At 47.9% G+C, this 18805-nt stretch overlaps 2 protein-coding genes across 4 annotated transcripts; both read right to left on the reverse strand.

The window, feature by feature from the left end:
* Nucleotides 1-713: 713 nt before the first annotated feature.
* plcxd1 (phosphatidylinositol-specific phospholipase C, X domain containing 1) lies at nt 714-7888 on the reverse strand. Its single transcript, XM_031743548.2, has 7 exons — nt 7158-7888; nt 6885-7001; nt 4573-4715; nt 4214-4342; nt 3060-3215; nt 2358-2541; nt 714-2278 (listed from the first exon to the last, which is right to left on the reverse strand). The coding sequence occupies exons 2-7, from the start codon at nt 6991-6993 to the stop codon at nt 2034-2036; spliced, it is 966 nt and encodes a 321-aa protein (XP_031599408.1). The 5' UTR covers nt 6994-7001; nt 7158-7888; the 3' UTR covers nt 714-2033.
* A 1761-nt stretch (nt 7889-9649) lies between these two features.
* Nucleotides 9650-18805, reverse strand: jade3 (jade family PHD finger 3). 3 transcript variants are annotated; one of them, XM_031743512.2, is made up of 12 exons: nt 18174-18805; nt 16972-17033; nt 16830-16889; nt 16522-16604; nt 16285-16442; nt 15578-15768; nt 15063-15274; nt 14742-14909; nt 14380-14496; nt 13501-13959; nt 13168-13285; nt 9650-12368 (listed from the first exon to the last, which is right to left on the reverse strand). In XM_031743512.2, the coding sequence occupies exons 3-12, from the start codon at nt 16876-16878 to the stop codon at nt 11611-11613; spliced, it is 2313 nt and encodes a 770-aa protein (XP_031599372.1). In that variant the 5' UTR covers nt 16879-16889; nt 16972-17033; nt 18174-18805; the 3' UTR covers nt 9650-11610. The 3 variants fall into 3 exon arrangements, with proteins under 3 accessions (XP_031599372.1, XP_039462809.1, XP_031599371.1); XM_031743511.2 differs by having other exon boundaries at nt 10949-12368; nt 18567-18805; XM_039606875.1 differs by lacking the exon at nt 18174-18805 and having other exon boundaries at nt 16972-18154.

Raw genomic sequence — 18805 nt, forward strand, 5'->3', positions numbered from 1 at the left:
TGTTTTTGCATATTTACATTTTTCAGATCACCAAATTTGAATATTGGACAAAGATAGTGACCAAAGTTATGTAAAACTACCTGCCCTGTGTGCAAAAGTAATGGCCCCTAAACCTGATAACTGTCTGTTCCACCACCAAGTATTTGTGATGCCTTCAGTGAGAGTCTTTCAGCCAATCAGAGGTGGACTTGCTGCTGTGTTTCTGATTATTGTCCTGTTGTATAAGCTTTATCAAAAAGAAAAGTTCAAAGTTTGAAAGCTGAAGGTTCTGTCTATCATTGTAATTTTAAATATACGAGGAGCCACAAGTCCATTCACAAGCTGATTACAATCACAGCTGTCACTTGTGTCATTCCTTATACGTCGTGCGTCTGTAACTCAGTTTGCATTAGCTCTGTTTCAGCCTTTAGGATGACGATAAACTTCAGTCACAGGAAACCTGAATAAAGGAGATCCAGAGGAGATGGACGGGATCAGCAAGGGAAAGAAAAATGAATGATGTGACAAACATATCAGATTTTCTGAGCTCCGTGCTCTTTTCCTTCACCTGATGACACAGAAAGCGGTCAGGAAAAGACAGAGCAGTCAGGTCAAACACTGCGCCCTGCTGGCAAAACCCTGCAGAGGGCAGATCACTCCGGCTGAGTTCAGCTGTAATGGGAAAAACCTCTCACACTGTGCTGATGACTCAGGGAACAAAAAGAGGATTTTCTTACAAATGCTCGTGTTTATTGGAAAAGCTCATGTCCACAGGCACAGCGGTACAGCATCATTGGGAGGAAAGCCTCAATCTACTGGCTAAATCAGGTTTTAGTAGAACAGTCGGGGCGGGGTTCATGCAAATATGTTTTCCATGCAGTTTGCATAAGTTTCACATCTCTTCTACATTCTCCGTGGTTAAATACGAGTACGAGTGCTCCCTTGCTTACTGCACACACAGCATTATAAAAGAGTACAGTCACGTGTGCTCGCTGAATAAGTTGTGCTTATTCGTGGGTCATGTCAAAATAAAATCAACCAGCAGCTCCCATCTGACCCCTCACAATCAGCTGATTTTTTTCAGATTATTCACTGATGCCACACAAATCTTTACCTTCATACTAGGAATATTTTACACTCATGATTACTTTCATAAGTGCACATGAACGCATCAGGGCTGAAAACACATTTAAGCTGCATCTCAATGCATGCTCAGTCATCCAGGTAAGAAAATATCAATAAAGTTGATTCTGTTCATCTGGATGTTTTAAGTGGGAGAAACATTTTGTCATCGTCCTTCTTCAGTGAGAGTTCAGAGACTTCTTCAGTCTCAGCTCTCTGCAGGTCTCCAACCTTATGAACAGTACCTCTGCACAATGACTGAAACCAGCCCACTGAATGAACACTGGGCTATTTCTCCCACTGAAAACGCTACGTCCAGATGAACAGAATCAACCTTTTGGGACATTTAAACTGTGTTTCAGACTGCAGCTGTTCGACTTTGTGAAGATGTTTCAGCTCTTATCCAGAAGACACCAGGTGTTTAACGCCACTCAGTTTTACTCTGCAGCCCTCTGAACACTGTTCCTGATCTCTGAGCAGCTGTGAGCATCGGTGTGACAATCTGTCACAGTTTACGTGCATTCTGGGTACATTCTGGGCTCATATCAGCAGGTGGGACAGGGGAGAGCATGTGAAGGCTCGCCTGTTCGGCAGGGTCATGTTGCAGCTGACTGTGAGGGGTTCGGATCGATCTCACGCAGCACGACCCAGCTCTAAAACGCCTACACACTGGATTATTTGTAGAATTATTGCTTCGGTCAGCGTAACGCGAGTCCAGCCACGGCGCTGCCTCCAACATTGCATAAATAATGAGGTGAGTGTAAACAAACAGTGCAGGTCCAAATACCAGAACGTCTGTTTTCAAGCAGCTTAAAGGCTGAAACGTTCATGTCTGAACAAAAATTCAAGTATTATTGTGTCACCGCTAACAAACAGGCCTGTGTGCGTCTCATGCTGTGGTTCACGTTCTCCTCAGGTCACGCTTGTTACAGTCACGAGGACCGCTTCAGAAGCTTCTGGTTCAGCGCCACGACGGTGGGCACGAAGCGGCTCTCCGAGACGAAGTCGCCAGCGATGATGTTCAGCGAGCCGTCCTCCTCGCCGGGCGTCTGCTCTTTGACCCAGCCGAGCAGCGTCGGGTATGTGGACATCACCAGGTCCTTCAGGGACTCAGTAGGGTGGGTGCAGATGTACTTCAGGTCCTCTGTCAGATTAATCCCCGTCACAAAGAAACCTCCTGAAACACACACACACACACGGTGAGATCCAGTGTTTAATCCTCACCTGTCTGACATCATGACTCATCAGCAGGTCACCTGGTCTCCTGTTTTGTTGCTTCATGCGTTCAAACTCATCAATCAGAGCCTCAGCCTTGCATTTGTTGGCCCACCAGTACGGGATGTCGGGCCACAGCTCAGTGTGCCGGCGCTCCGTGCTGTGCTCGTAGGATGCGATCACCTGGTAGCCCGAAGCCCAGAGCTTACGAAGAGTGACCTCGGCCTGAAAGCAACACATCAGAACCGTGAACGTCACACCTTAATAATCCAGGTAATGCAATCAGCGCGGCGCCCATGCTCCTCCCTAAAAGTTTAAATGAACCCCACCAGGCTCTGACAGGTTTGCATCAGGTCACGTATTTATTACTTTTTATTTATTTTCAGTTTAATATGAGTTAAAGTTCAAAGAAGTCCACTTAATGGAAGTACACTTGATATATGAAGTTTGTGTATGGTCGGTTTTAATGTTTGCACATTTTGTGGGCGGAGCTAAACTGGAGGAGGCATAAATGGATGGATGAATCTTCTCTGCGGTCACATCCAAGTGTTTGATACAGACACTGGCTGACTGATGAATGTGCGACTGCTGTGAAATGGGTTCAGCCAGCGTGAGCTATTTAACGGGAGCCCCCTGTCAGCATGGAGTGCAGCACCTCTGCTGTAAATGGGATTCTGTGCCGGCTTCACCCTTAGAGTTAGAAACCTGTGAGATGTTTCAGGAAACAGGAAGTGCAGCCGTACCTTTTTGGGACAGAGTTTGGAGGCAAACACGGTGCGTATGGTGGCGAGCAGCACCGCGTGGAGCTCCTGGCTCAGGCCAAGGAAGTGGCTGAAGGAGAGGACGACCACCTCTTTGGGATGAGCGTCCAGCCACTCTCGGATCTCCGTCAGCACCGTCTGTCAGAGACACAGGCGAGCTCAGCCCTCACACACCAAAATGAACTTCATCCCGCCCACGTGCACAGCTGATTTGACGTGTTATTGCTGCAATTTTTTGGTCCTAATGATGTGATCCTGCTGTTTTCTGTTCCTGCTTTAAAACACGCGTGTTGGATTGCTCATGTCAAACATGGTCAAAGTTTCTAAAAATGAGCTCAGTGTGTGTGCAGTAATCCCTGAACACTCAGATTAACACAGGAATACTCTTACTCTGTGTGTGTGTGTGCTCACTTCCAAAGAAATGAACGGTCTGTCTTTTATGGAACTTTGACTTTTATGGAGAGAATATCAACCAAAGATGCACAACAAACCTGAAAGGTATAAACTGGTTTTCATGTCGTTGAGTGAAACGCGTATTAAAGGAAAACGCAACTCAGTACTTTGTCTCAAGCTTGTGATTCACATGTTCACTGCAAACTTCATGCTACTAGAGGTGTCATTTGTGACTGTCGTTAACAAGCTCCTCCCACCACCTTTCTCAGGATCATCCTCACTCCAGACAGAGGGGGACTGACGGTCATTTTAGATTTCTGAATAATCACACCGACAGCTTCACCTTCTCTCCTGTCACTCCGTCAGCCTGGTGCAGGTCTGCAGTCCTGCCCCTGACGTCCGGTGACAGCTCTTTGGTCTCGCAGTCTGTGGACAGCAGTGCTTTATTCGCACGCCGAGCTGAGATCAGGAGTATCTGACTGAGTGATTGTAATCGGTGTGCTACGTGGGCCACACAGCCATTCTGTGGGCGTCTGTAGGGAATCAAATACTTATTTCAAACTGAGTTTCTGGATTTTTGGTTGATATTCTGTTGCTCTCTATAAAACAAAACTTTCTCTGTAAGCCGTGAAGAAGAAAGCTAAAAGTCAGACTGGATAACCATGAAGCCCACAGAATTCCAAATGTAAACCTGTCGTGGATTCAGCATCTGTTTGCATATGTGTGACTGGGCTGTGAGTCACCTCCACAGTGAGCGTGGTGTAGACGCCGTGGTAGAAGTACAAGTGTGTGGAGCTGTCGTTGGGCCTGTGTGCGATCCTCAGGTCGCAGTACCTCACCCCACAGTCCAGCTGATGCTTTATACAACACTCCTGTAACATGGAGGACACACAACTCATCACAGCAGGTCCGGCTTTATGCTCAAGAAGGACTAACACACAGGTACAATTACAGCCTGTCATCACATTGTGTTCTTCCTCCCCAGTGTCACCGTGAGCCGCTGGTAGAGGATTGTGTGATTGCTGGGTTTCCCTCTGATACTGTACAGTGTAATCCGGCCCGAGGCGACGGCTGTTTCAGAACAGTGCTGTAAAAGTATTACCTGGGTTTTTGCCCACTTGTACACAAAGGGGCGAATGAGGGGCTTCATGAATTTGTCGAGCTTCTGCAGCATGTCAGGCTGCATGAGGTCGATGGGAGACCTGTCGTCCGTATCCAGGCAGTAGGTTATTGCATTATGGCTGCCTGAAAGAGACAAAGACAATCCTGAATGTTCCACTTGGCCCTGACAGACTTCCTGCACATATGAAGCTGTCGATCTGGAGCTTCTCCTACCCCCGAACTGAGCCCAAAGCCTTTAAAGTCACACAATAAATACTGTTTATGGCGTGTGTGTGTAAAAAGGTGCTTCATCAATATGTCTTCATTTATTAATCAAACATTTTTAGGAGCTTAAAGGACCTGAGTCAGCACATTTATGATCCTTGTTAAAGCCTCTGTTCCTGTTTCTCTGACAGATTTTTCAAATGTTCAATAAAACAGAATGAAATGATCGGCAAATCCCACAAACTCATATTTTATCCACAATAGAGCAGCGGTCCCCAACCCCCGGGCCTCGGACCGGTACCGGTTCGTGAGTCGTTTGGTACCGGGCCGCGAGAGTTGAGGCTCGGGTGTGAAATGTATTGTTTTCAGGGTTTTTATCGGTTTTCAGCGTTATTTTGTTATCGTTTTTATCGTTAACTCGGTTTTCCTGGGTCTTTTCACGTCTGTTATGAATAAATCTTCTTTTTTTCGGTACCGGTACTAGTTTTATTTTGTTGTATTTATCCGTGACACCTTAAAGGCCGGTCCGTGAAAATATTGTCGGGCATAAACCGGTCCGTGGCGCAAAAAAGGTTGGGGACCACTGCAATAGAGCACAGGAAACAGTAATTACTCAAAATGAGACATTTGTGACAAATCTGAGCTCATGTGGAATTTGGTGGCAGCGATTCGTCCTAAAAGTTGGGACGGAGCAACAAAAGTGTGTCAAAGTCAGCGATGCTGAAGAGAAAATCAAAGGTGAGCTGGCAGCAGGTCGGTCACGTGATCAGGTAGAAAAAGATCATCTCAGAGAGGCGGAGCTTCTCAGAGGTTCACCAACCTGTTTCAGAATCACAGTCCTCGCTGCGAACATCTCATCATCTACACAACATGACATCATCAGCACAATCAGAGGATCTGAAGGACTCTCTGTGCGCAGGCTGATGACTGTGACCTTCAGCAGAAACATTGCTCGGTGATAAATCAGTGCATGGCTCAGGAACACTTCCAGAAACCAGTGTCTGCGAGCAGCTCGGCATGCCGTCCACACGTGCAGTTACAGCTCCGTCACGCCGACACGAAGCCACGTGTGACCATGTGGTTTTTTGTTTATTTTTTTGTTTGTTTGTTTGTTTTCTTTTTTTTCTTTACCTATGTTCTAACATGAGAAGTTCTGATTTGTATTCAATGTAACCAGTTTTTGAGTTTCCCTTTTCTTTTCTTTTTTTTTTCGTAAACTGTATCCATAATCACTCAATAAAAAATTCTGAGTAAGAATCATCAGCATGGCTTCAGAGGAAAAGAGTACGGTGCGCTTGCAGTCCAGACCGCTTGCAGACAACATCTGGAGCATTGTGAAAGCAACAACTGGATGAAGCAGAGCCAGGACTGTCGAGCAGCTTGAATCCTCCATCAGACCAGAACAGCTGCTGTTCTCGGCTCACAGACTGATGTCAGAGAGGAAACACGGACCTGTCCAACTTTACAGACATGACGCTGCTGTCAGATTCAACACGAGCACACATTTGATTCAAGACAGCCTTTTCTGTTCTACAGTGAAGAAAACGTGACTTTCCTTATGTTTTACTCAGCGTCTGACTTTGTTGGAGCTTTTCTGGGTTTGTACTTGTGGGTCAGAAATGAAGTCACTCACTAAGATGACAATAAGACATGCTGCATAACAAACAGAAATGCAAACACGCAAATCTGCATTTGGCTTTTCTTGGTCTCCTTGCAGCACATTTCCTTTATCACTCCAATCTTTCCTTTCTTACTGAATCTGCTGTTTCATCTCAGATTTCTGTCATTGGTTATTTTAATTACTACTTTCCTGAGATAAGATAAGAAGCACAAAATAAAATAGTAGTTCAATAGGAAACAGTTCAATCAGACAGAAAACATGAAGAGGCTGATAAATGAATGAACAGGTGAATCTCTGACTGTCAGAGCAGCAGGTGAACTGTGTGTGTGTGTGCAATGTGGACACAACGAGTTCATCACATCCTCACAGTCAGAGAATCATCAATAAATCAGAGACAATAAGACAGAACAAACTGATTCAGCTCCCATCACACCATCAGCACCATCTGCCCCCAACACCAGGCCTACCTGGGATGGCCAGGTGGAACAGCGGGACGTCCCACAGCGCGCATGGCAGGTGAGACATCCAACTCTCCATGGGCAGCTCCATCAGGCTGGGCTCACTCAGCCCGGACATCACTGCTGCTGACACACACAGACACACAGGTTCACTGATTATATTGTGTTATTAATGTTTAATAAAGTGAAAGTGAGCAGGTGCGTGCTCTGCGCTGTTTCACAGCAGTAAACTTGCGCGTGCCTGTGTGTTTGTGTGTGTGTGCTGCAGTCAGCCCTCCTCACCTGATCGTCCCTCTGTGTCTCAGATCCGCTTACGCGAGCACAGCCCGCTGATAAAGGCCACGAGCGGCCGGTCTGAGAGCGCGTGCACGAGTCATGACCGGAGCGGCACATCAAACATGTGTTACGGAAACGCGGACGAAGCTGAGATCCTCCGCAGCAGCTCTCTGCCTGTTACCGGTGAGCCGCGACCCGCCGCGCGCTTCCGGTCGCAGCTGCGGGAGCGCGGCTCCGCTCTTAAAGAGGCCGCAGGACCGCGAGGCTGCTGCAGCCCCGCACGCACACGCGGCCCACCTCCAAACTGCACGTGAAGGTAAAACATCTGGAGAGACGTCACGACGTTTGATCAGCCGATGAAATGCCTGTACATAAAAGATGGACATTCTCTCTCATTTCCAGCAGAGGGCGACTGGTCTGGTGTCAGGTCTCGATGTCTGACCCAAGAGCAGCTAATAAAGTTAAAATGACAGTCAGTCACAGCACGACTCACAACCTCAGAAGGATCTCCATCACAGTGTCATCTAGTGGAGGGAGAGGGTCTCTGCAAATATGCGCACTTACTCTCACTGGAGGTACACCTCATTAGGTACACCTCACTAGCACCAGATTGACCCTTCAGAGCTGACATCATCGCACAGCTGATGACCACCCCAAACCAGGCAGGATGGATCCAGAGATGGTCAATGGGAAAATCCCAGCAGATCCTGAAACAATGCTCAGTTTGAACTGGAGCAGCTCATCGTCATCTTGTCTATGTGCTGAGAGCACTGAGCTGCTGCTGTGATTGGCTGATTAAATATCGGAGTTAAAATGGAAACAATTAAAACTAGAAAAATTTGCATTTCCTGCGAAAATGCTGTGTGGATGCCTTATTGCTGAAGCTGTCTGCTCAAAAACTGCAAAAGATGAAAAGTTGCAAAAAGTTGTATGATGGTGAAAAAAAAAAAAATTGCCCTGAGCAGGATTCGAACCTGGCCCTCCAGGTCTCAAGGCAGCCACTGATCTCACTGAGCTAAACTCACTCTGACAAAGAAGACGTGGAGAGACGGACAATTCTGCTGAAATGAGCAGAAGCTGCTGAGAATTGTGCTGATAAGAGGAGAAAAGGCTGAAAATTTTGCAGAAAAGAGGTGAATCAGCAGAATTTCTGCTGAAAAGAGGTAAAGAAGCAGAACGTTGCGCTGAAAAGACATGACTCAGCAGAATTTTTTGCTCAAAAGTGTTTTTTCTGAAAACAGCTGAGATTTGTGCTAATAAGAGGTGAAAAGGCTGAAAATTTTGCAGAAGAGGTGAATAAGCAGAATTTGGCCTTAAAAGAGGTGAAAATTCTGCTGAAAAGAGGTTTTTGCTGAAAACAGCAGAAAAAGCTAGGATTTGTGCTAAAGAGTTGTGAAAAAACTGAAAATTTTGCTGAAAAGGGGTGAAAAAGCTGAAATTGAGTTAAAAAAGTTTAACTGTTAACTGAAAGAAATGTTGCCATAAGCGGGATTTGAACCCGGGCCTCCCAGTCTGAGAACGGATGCTCATCTCACTGAGCTAAAACACAGGTCATCCCGGCAAGGAAAACTAGTGAGGCCACTGATAATATGGCAGAAATGGGCAAAAAATATTGCAAAAAAAATTCAATATCTCAAAAAGTATAGAAGTTATGAGCACCAAAAGTCATAGCAAACATTAGCAGAAAGAGCAGAATTTTTTAAAGTTTGAACTGAGAAAATCGGCTGAAAACTGAGGGAGTAGATAAGCGGCAAAAAACGTACGGAATCCCCAAGAATAATAAAGAATAAAGAGAAACAGGAACTCAATAGTGTGGAAGCCCTTTCAGGGCATCCACACAATGAAGGGAGTGCCAATAAAACACAAATGTGTGACTGCTCCGGGACAGAGGTGATTGGGTGGTGTGAACTCTTTCCCTGCTCTATCACACACACCATCTCCATACCCGCCTCCACCTCTCCCCAACCACCCCACAAGCACTCTGATTGTGTTTGACACTGTTGTTCATATAAGATTGTGTTGTATATAAGACTTGTTAAGTGTCACACTGAGGGGTGTGGGAGAACTGCAATTTTAAATTCCTGTGTATGATCTGTACATGTGGTTTCTGACAATAACACTAACTTTGAAGTATGAAAAACATCTGAATGTTTTTTGTCAACTTTTTCATTTAAACTACGCATGCTAAGTGCATCACGGGTACATTTCACAGGCCCAGTGTCCTGAAAGCTAAAAAGAATGAAAAGTGTTTTATTATTATTATTGTGACTGAGTGATGTTTAAATTCATATCATGATGACACACTGCTCTCCCCTGCACAAGCTGTTACAGGTCACAAGTATCAATACCAGTACCAGTAATATTGACCCTCTACTTACTTGGCCTTGGATTAATACCATAAGTATTGCAGTACTGTGCAGCAGTACCTGAAACCACAAACAGAAAACCTGCTTCCTGACTTTCCCTGAAAACTGATGAACATTCAATTAACTCAAGCATCAGACTTTAACATTTAGACTTTATTAAAAAATGATTTTCCAAACGAGGAACAAACATGAAAAAACATCTTTTTGAATATGTTAGTGTTGGAGCACCGTGGGTGGGCGCACAGCTTCACTCTCACACAGGCTCAGAATGGCGAGCGACCGAGGTCAAAGTTTAACTCTGGGCTTCATGTAGTGTTTCCTGCAGCTGCTCCACCTGCCTGGAGCTGCCGAGGATTCAACCTCCTGAGCCGACAGGCTCGTTTACAGCCTGTGACCATGCCTGCGGTCTGTGTGGAGACACCATGCTGATGCACGAGAGACGGTTTCTGTTAAATGAGGAAGGATCAGCGTAAAAATGAGGTAAAAATGAAGGTATAAAATAAAAGCACTGACTCAGCATCTGTAGAAAAATAGGACAAACCCGTGACGGGTTCTGTTTCTGCAGCTCAACCAAAAAAGAAAAAAGAAAAAAAAGAAACCGACTCGTTTCAAATATGGCGCTTGCCTCCACCTTCAGACCGCCGCGTCACGCTGCTGGCGCTTTGGTCCTGGAGATGATGTCACTGTTTTGGCCATGTTTGCGGACACTCGAGCTTTAGTGGTTCGTGGGCAGCAAACAGGACACGAAAACTGAGCGACGGTGTCCACGCAGCTCGACTCAGACCGCCGATTAATATCGTTACTGCAATAAACCAAACACACACGCCTGAAGGGCAGAACGTCGACCCGAGACCACACGCACATTCACCAGAGGTTGCATTTGAACGTTATAACTGAACCTGATCGACACTGAAGTTCTCAGTGAAATCGCTCTCCATGATGGTTTAATCCTCAAAGTGAACCTCTCGGCTGCTCGTAGTGACACAAGTGGAGATGCCCTAAGAGAGGCAGTCAGAGCATGTGGCAGCAGCACAGTTTTTACCCTGTTTCTACACCCAAACGCGTCAGTCGAGCTCTCAGCACGTTTTCCTGATTTTCAGATCACAGCTGAGGTTTAAACTCCGCCCCATAACAGCAGCTTTGCGTGATTCTCAGCTCCAACAGCCCCTCCACCTGAAACAAGCTGTTTAGCACTGCTCCTGGTTAGTGTCTTCTGATTGCTGCCCCTCTAGCTGTTCCAAACAGCTTGTAGGCAGGGTTTCTATTCTCTCTCTCTGTGACTTCACAGAGGGCCAACGGTATAAAAAAAACTGATAAACTGAGTGTTCAGAGGAGTTGGAGCTGACGCGATCATTGAGCAGGAAGTGCAGGTACACGACAGGAAGTGAGGAGAAGAGCACGCCCACTTTAACAGGAGCTCCTTATGATTTCTTTTTTTTTTTTTTTTTTTTTTTTTTTTTTTTTTTTTTTCGGGCTGAGCAGCAAAAGTGCACCTCATAACAAAAACTGCAGCTTGCTTTCACAATTAAAGTCTGTGTTATAATAAAGGCTCATCATGATGATTGAAGACCTTAGTTCAACGTCTGTCGCACCGTGGAATGTGTTTCTATTGTTTCTGGAAGCTAAAGCGTGTGGAGTGTTTCTGCACACAGAAGGCATTCGTGTTTTCAGAAAGGTAGACGAAGAGTCGCAGCACCTTGGTGTGAAGGCAGAGGCAAGGAGACATGCAGCGCTGACAGGCGAGAGTCGCGTGGTATTTACATGCCCGTGTGCACACCTGCACACAATACGGCAGGATCATCCCCCCCCCCCACAGCACCTCCCGCCCTAAGCGTCGCTTCAAAAATCCTGTCACCCTCTTCTTGGCGATCTGCTCATTAGCTGTGACATCACTGACCGTTCTCAGGACCAACATGGGTGGAGACAAACATCATCACATGACAGGAAGACAACGCCGTGTGTGTATGTGACTGCGCGTGTGCTCCAAGAGATGCTGGGGCCGGAAACATGGTCGGTATGTCAGGACTTAGCAAGCAGATCACCTTCACGGTGCGTCCTCGTGCGGACCGTCAGCCCCACAGTTTGCACAGCCGTCACCTCTGCATGGCGTGCCTGGAGCCCGGTGCCTGTTTGCCTTTCCTCGGAACGTCCGGCAGCCCGAGTGGCCGCCTGCACTGACCTTTGGCCTCTGGCTCAGAGTCGCTGAGCTCAGCGTCGGGGCAGTACCCGTCGCTGTCCTGATACGATCGCGCGCTCTTCACACGGTGCTCCGGCGCTGGTTTGGCCCACAGCCGCTCATTGGCACTGCTCTTCCGGGACAGTTTGTCGGCCCGCAGGTCCTCGGTGGTCCGGACCAGGTTGATTGTGGCCTGTTTGAAGGAGCGGCCAAAGTGCTCCATGGTGGACTTGCGAAAGCCGCTCTTGTCGTTTGCAGTGTTGCGGTCAGCGGGCGTCTGGCATGAGCCGTCCCTCTGAGCAGCGCCCTTCTCCAGCACGCCATTAGATTTGGGCAGGCGTGCTCGGTCTCGCTCCAGTCTGCCATTGCTGTTGGATGGCTGTCCGTGGAGCGCGCTGTGCAGCGTCAGAGGTTTCCCGCTCGGTTTAACATGCTGCGGTGCACCGCTGGTGGAAGACGTTCGGCCGGTGGAGCGCTCATCTCTGATGCTGCGGCCGTGCAGCTGAGGCTTCCCCTGGCCCACCACCTCACCGCCGTGCTCACCCACGTTCCCGCTGTTGTCTGGGCACAGCGGTCCGTTCCCAACACCGGGAGCTTTGGGCATCTTCAGCTTCAGAGTGATCCTCGGAGGAGGCCGGGACAGCACACTCTCCACGGGGAACGAAGCAGGAAGACCTGCAGAGAAAACACGTTCAGTCCCTTTTTCTCTTTTCCATAATCACATCACAGATATCTTAAGAAATCTCACAAACAGCTGTTTTATCCTTTACTTCATCATAAAATCATAAATCCATCATAAATCCTGCTGATCCCCATGGAAAACAACTCCTACCTTCATAGAAATCCCCAACACCCACATTCACCCACATCCACATTCAGCTGGTTTTTAAATATGCCATAACTTCAGTAAATTTAATGACGCTTCCAAACATCACCTTCATACCCAAGTTATTGTGTTAGAGGCGTTACATATATTAATTTACATAACTATTCAAAACTCAAACCAGATGATTTTACAGCGTGAACTTTGACCCCATTTCTGATGAGTCACTGCAAACTCTGGGCTCGCCCCTCTGCAGGTACCTCAGGCTCACCTGGAGCTTCAAGTTAAGCTTTGAAAGCTTTGATCCAAATTAATTATTAATAAATAAAAAGAAATCAAAATCATCCAAATCATAAAATTTATGATTCTGACAGGACATTCTTATTATCACATACCGAGTGTTGGTTTCTACCTGCTTATTAACAGGTACAATACACAGAAACTTTTCATAGGGGTCAAAAACCACTAATTTCTCACTGGAAAGCTTTGACAAGTTGAAAAAAAAAAAAAATCCTATGTGGGATGATCCCTCTGAACTAAACCAAGTCTGAGCTTTGCTTTGTATTTGTCTGTGTCACGTGACCTGCTCTGAGGTCAGCTGATACAAATAGCAAGTCACAAAACCGGTGCTGCTTCTCAGTGTGAACTCACCTGCAGACATCTCCTGGTTCGTGAGCTTCACATGCAAGTTGAACATTTGCTCCTGAGCTTTGCTCTGCAGCAGCTTCAGCTTCTCCCGCCGACTCACCATGTAACACAGGTTCCTCACCTGCAGCCAGATACACGTCACTTTATTAAAGACAGCAGTACAGATGGGATCTGATTGGCTGACAACAGGTTCACTCCTCAGAGTTTCTAAAACTGCTACTGAATCACCAATGGCTGCTCTGACACAGAGTACCTGCTCTGATCTTTTAGGCTAAAGCTAAAATAAAACCACATCACCACTAACACAGGCTCCACGGACACACAGGAAGCACCCACCCTTTCCAGGTCCTGCCTCAGGTGCATGAACATGCGCATCCGGGTGTGGATGCTGTCCTCCTGCGGCTGGAGCACCAGCTGCTCCTCCTCCTCTTTAGGGGGCAGCAGAGCCCTGTTGAAGCTGCTCTTCCTTTTCAGCTTCCAGTACTGGTAGATGAAGTCCACAAGGTGCAGGGACAGCCCAAGGTCCCGAGCCAGCAGCTCTGGCTCGATCAGGGTGTAGAACTCCTCCTCCAGCTCCTGCAGCCGCTGAGCTCGCTGGCCCCCCTTCCCCGCCTCTCCAGGGGCTTTGGCTCGAGCCGGGCTCAGGCCGGCCTCTCCGGCTTTGGGCTGGCTGTGCTTCAGGCAGTACGACTTGAACTTGACTTCATCCCCTTCATCCAGGATCGTCTTCATCTCCAGGCTGTGCTGGAACGCACAGGTCACATGGAAGGGGGTGGTGCAGTTCTTTACTGAACACTGAACAGGGGGACAGAGAGGATCGAGTTACTTGAGGGAAAAGCCAGCTTACGTCCAGCTCCAGAGCAGACTTCCTGCTGCAGATGCTTCAAGGATCATAAAATCAAACTTGAATGTCTCCAGACGTGCAATCAGTCTAAAGCAGTGGTTCTTAACCTTTTTGGCGGTACCGAACCCCACCAGTTTCATATGCGCATTCACTGAACCCCTCTTTAGTGAAAAATAAAATAAGATTTTTTTCAAATTCAAGACATACATATGTTTTTTACTGGTGCACAAAATGAGCCGTGCATGTCACGGCGGAGGCTCTGCCGAACCCCTGAGACCGACTCACCGAACCCCTAGGGTTCGATCGAACCCAGGTTAAGAACCACTGGTCTAAAGTAATCTCTAGGGCATGAAACGGAAGGAATAACTCACCTGGATGCACGCACCTGTCTTCAGCTTGCACAGACTGCAGATCAGAGACCAGCGGCTGGGGGGGATGTGGGAGACTTTGGTGATGGGCTCCATCCTCTCTGGACAGGCGATGCTGACCTGCAGGATGGAGGCCGAAAAATAGAAGGCGATGAGGAGCAGACAGAGGACACGTCAGCACCACACATTTTCACTGTCACTATCATTTCTGCGCATGTGCTCCTTTATTAAAGATCTACAGACCAAAGCAGTAAATATTCTCATCTCAGCCTCCGATATATATATATAAAAAAAAAAAAAAAAAATCATTATTTGTCACTCTTGGTGTTGTTGTACCCACTTCCCCTCGCCCTGGGTTCACTTACCTCAGGGATCCACAGAGCGCAGCTCACATGAGCCCACCTGGTGCCGGCTCGTGTCGCCTTCATGGCCCCGCCCTTTTGGGGACACAGGAGGCACTGCGGGTCAATGCCGAGGACGCATGTCCGGCACAGCCAGTTACCAATGGGCACCTTAACAATGCCGTAGCACGCCTGCGGAAAAAATGGCGGGATGCAAGTGATGCGTAACCAGAACATCAGCAGAAACCACACAAAAACAGAAGTGTGCTGCCCAGGGTTCCGACACATGCTCCGGTCGGGAGGTCACAAGGTCAGGGCTAGCAGAAGCAGAGAGGCGTTTCCTACCTGGTGCACACAGATGTTGCACTTGTCACAGAACACCATGTCGTTGCCCTCCTCGCTGTCCGGAGAGCGGCACACATCACAGATGACGTCTTCGTCATATTCAATCCCCAGACCCTCCACTGTCTCGATGGCGTGCTTCATGTTGTCGTGGCACTGCCTCTCCAGCGCCTCCAACGCTCGCTCCATCATTAGCTCGTCCACCGGCTCTTCACCTGCAGGACCAAACAGCAACACCCCGGGTGATCAGACACCCGAGAACAAGAACAGAGATTTCTGAAGTATTCAAAATGTGGACTGTGCCCCCCAGTGGGCAGCACTGGTACTGCAGACGGCCCTCATTTATAATAAACAGGAAGGTTTAACTTTGAAAAACAGCCAAATATTAAAATACATGTAAAAAGCCTCAAAAACAAATCCAACAGAAGACAAAAACTAATGTGCAGAAACAGAAAGAAGGAAGTTTCAGATGATGCAGGGTCACTAAGCATCACGCTGGATCATCGGGCCCGTCCTACCCATGCGTTCGAGCTCGTGGTTGAGCGCGTGCAGCCAGTGGAGGTCCATGTCATCCAGGTCGTAGCGGCACATGGCCTCCGCCAGCTCTTTGATGCTCACGAATCCCGGCTCCGGGGACTCCTGGCTCCAGCACTGGATGTACTTCTTCTGGTGGGCGTACAGCACTTCCTTCTGCCTCTCCGCGATTACTCTGAACAGAAACAGTAGACAGCCATCAGACTGAATAGCTGAACCAACCAGAACCTGCTTCAAAGAGCGCCAACAAACAAATTTAAAGGTCAAAGCTGTAATGACTGCGATGTCTCCTCCTGCTGTGATTGAGAGAGCGAGACGATCAGCTGACGCTGAATGTATCTGCCGCTCTCCCGTTTGCACTTTCAGATGGGTTTGTGGTCACATTGAAGCCACGGCACAGATTCTTTCTTCTCCTCCTCTAGGAGACACAGGAGCATTCCCGATCCAGCTGACAGGTGAATTCACCCACCCAGGGGTCCTACCACTGGGTCATGAGACACCTGAGCCGGTTCCCATTGGGGTGGAGCTCCTCCAGAGCGTTCAGTCTGTGAGGCTGTGTCTGACGTAGTCATGTGCTCAGCTACGGCTGACTCATGTAAACTTGTCACTTGAGTACGCTGATCAGCGTACTCAAGTACCTGCGTGAAGAGGTGGTGGCACACTACGACCTTTGGGAGGCGGTCGGACTCACCTGACAGACGGCTCTGGGATGGTGTCTGGGCTCGCTGGCACCTGCACTCCTTTCTCCCACTCCTGCTTCCAGGTGTCTGCCAGCAGGTAGTAGTCCTCTGGGGAGACGTGGTGGGAGTCAGGCAGCTTCATGGCACTGATCAGGTCTTTCCTGAACACCTGTGGGCGAGAGAGACGCACACAGGTAGTCAAACGCCGTCCTGACATTTATTGACTCTCAGCAGAGTCTGACACGCACCTCAGCCGGCTTCTTCTGGTTGGAGGCGGGCGTTCCAGGTTTGCTCCCATATTTGTTGGAGGAGCAGAACGAGGTCGATGGACCTAAAAGAAGAAAGAGGCGAATAAAAAGAAATGAAGGACATGCTTATTATTTTCCAGTTTTAATGATGCTACCATCTCACACTGATTATTGAAACTGGATTCTTTTGCACCAACAGGCAGGACTGCACACAGATTACTTTCTTCTGTTGTTAGAGAAATAGTTACAGAGCATAACAGGTTAGAAACGATGATTACGCCAGAAACGAAGTGGCAAGCTCAACTCACTCTCATTGTCAGACGTGTCACTGCTGCTGGAGGACCGGAGGCGTTTCATCCTGTATCATCCTGCAGCAAAAGAAGCTGATGACATTAAAATATTGATGATTTTAAGGCCAACAGAAGTTCAGAAGAAGAAATGTGTACTCACCGTAAACTTCAAATTGAAAAGCATGCTAGTAGATTCTTCTGTCAGACCGCTTCAGTTCATATCTGCAAACCACAAGTAAATAAAGACATTTATAAATTACACAACTTTTACTTCACTGATCACATGTTATTGATTATTTTACATTTTATTGTATCCCTGCTGTAACTTTCTAATTCACTTGCTTTAAACGCGTCATCATCCCATACGATCACTTTTGTTTTATTACTTTGTGTTGCGTCTCTATCTGTGAAGGACGGAGCAGCACTCACCTGCCTCACAGGTGTCATAAAGACACAGGTATAGTGACTCATCTCACACAACAAAGCCTTATAGCAGTTCTTCTTAAAAATATTTGTTTTGTTTTTTTTAACTTTTAAAGCATATCTGTGTCAATAAACAAGAGGTCGAAGAGGCCAGAGCGACGCTGTTTCAACAGGCGGCACATGCCTGACATTCCCCATGAAGACACGAGGAAGAGGAGGAGCCAGGAGCCCCTCTCCTTGCCATAGCATAGTGACGTACACCTCACGTGAGCAGCTCAAGTCAACTTAGAGTGTTGTAAATAGAACCGCGGGTTCTCCCTGATGAACAAGAATCATATTTTCACTCCGTGTTTGTGCTTTTCTACTCGACTTTCCAGTAACCTTAAGCACCAGAGGCTGCAGTTCCTTTATTGTCCGGCAGAGGCAGCAGTGAGTTAGTTCTCATAGACTCCCTCATGGACTCGGGGACCACAGTATTGTTTCTGTGTTGCCAATTTCCTTGTTCCAGGTTTTTTAACTAGTGGTTCTAATTTTCGTGAAGGAGAAACTCTCATGACTTCTCAAGTGACGCCATTGACTAGCCAATCAGAACCCCGGTGGAGTATGTACAAAAAAGTACCAGGTACTATGACCTAACAGAGAACCCGAAAAACCGCAACGAGCCTACCCGAGTAGGTACTAATACTAAACAGTGGGCTCACTTCTGCCCCCAAATACAACCAGTATGGCAGCAGCTACCACTTCGATGCTGAGGGTTCAACACTGACGATGAGTGCTCCCTCCATCTTTTATGTACAGTGTGTGGAGGCTGTTCAAACAGGTTTATATATATAAGATGTCATTACTCCACAGGAAGATGTGGCAGGTGTTCTCCACCTGACATCTAACCTGTGGAGGGAGGGCGCACGGATATGACGTCAGGTTGTTTAAAAAGCTCACCTGACAGGAAACGATGAGAAAAGGCTACCACACTGTTTACTTCCCTCCCTCCTCCTGTTTTGTGCCGTTTCTTGGCTCACCTGAAAGAAAGCCTCACACACCTGTGTAAAGTGTTGGCGCCAAACTGTAAGGCCTGCCCGCGGGCTGGGAAATCAAACATGGGCGCCTCAATCACTCAAAGATGTCACTTCCTCAGAGCCTCTGAGGCGGGCATCTGTGCTGCTCCACTGGGTTCATACCCCGGGAGCCTACCAGCCGCTGGTGGTTCCGGGGTAAAGAGGCAGGACAGCCCCAGAGAGCGCGCAGGCCCCGGGCCTGAAGGGACCGTCCAGGGCAGAGCCCAGAGCTCAGGCTCACCTCGCCACCATATTGTTCACATTTTCCCGCTCATACCTGCAGTCCCGCCGCTGCCGCCCGCGTTATTCCGCTCACACGGTCCTCACACGGCTTCGGCCCGGGCTCTGGTTCCGGACTAGGTACTTCTGTCCCCGTAGCTCAACGGGAGGATCCAGCTCTGCTGCCCGGACACCAACACGCCACAACGGCCCTATTGTACCGCGCAGCCCACCGGGTCCTAAACCCCGCCGTTCGCTGTCAGCCTCCGCCTTCCTCGGGGTGGTGTTAACGCTGCA

Source organism: Oreochromis aureus, linkage group 23 (genome assembly GCF_013358895.1).
Source record: "Oreochromis aureus strain Israel breed Guangdong linkage group 23, ZZ_aureus, whole genome shotgun sequence".
In the NCBI taxonomy this organism is placed as follows: domain Eukaryota; kingdom Metazoa; phylum Chordata; class Actinopteri; order Cichliformes; family Cichlidae; genus Oreochromis; species Oreochromis aureus.

What these genes read in the sequence shown, in the direction of transcription:
- plcxd1 (XM_031743548.2), bottom strand. Translation starts at nt 6,993, where the DNA reads ATGTCCGGGCTGAGTGAGCCCAGCCTGATGGAGCTGCCCATGGAGAGT. An exon ending in ACAAGTGGGCAAAAACCCAG is followed by an intron (nt 4,343 to 4,572) that starts GTAATACTTTTA and finishes TCCATGTTACAG; the next exon opens with GAGTGTTGTATAAAGCATCA. An exon ending in ACACCACGCTCACTGTGGAG is followed by an intron (nt 3,216 to 4,213) that starts GTGACTCACAGC and finishes TGTCTCTGACAG; the next exon opens with ACGGTGCTGACGGAGATCCG.
- jade3 (XM_031743512.2), bottom strand. Translation starts at nt 16,878, where the DNA reads ATGAAACGCCTCCGGTCCTCCAGCAGCAGTGACACGTCTGACAATGAG. An exon ending in TGACACGTCTGACAATGAGA is followed by an intron (nt 16,605 to 16,829) that starts GTGAGTTGAGCT and finishes TTCTTCTTTTAG; the next exon opens with GTCCATCGACCTCGTTCTGC. An exon ending in GCAACATCTGTGTGCACCAG is followed by an intron (nt 14,910 to 15,062) that starts GTAGGAAACGCC and finishes TTTTTTCCGCAG; the next exon opens with GCGTGCTACGGCATTGTTAA.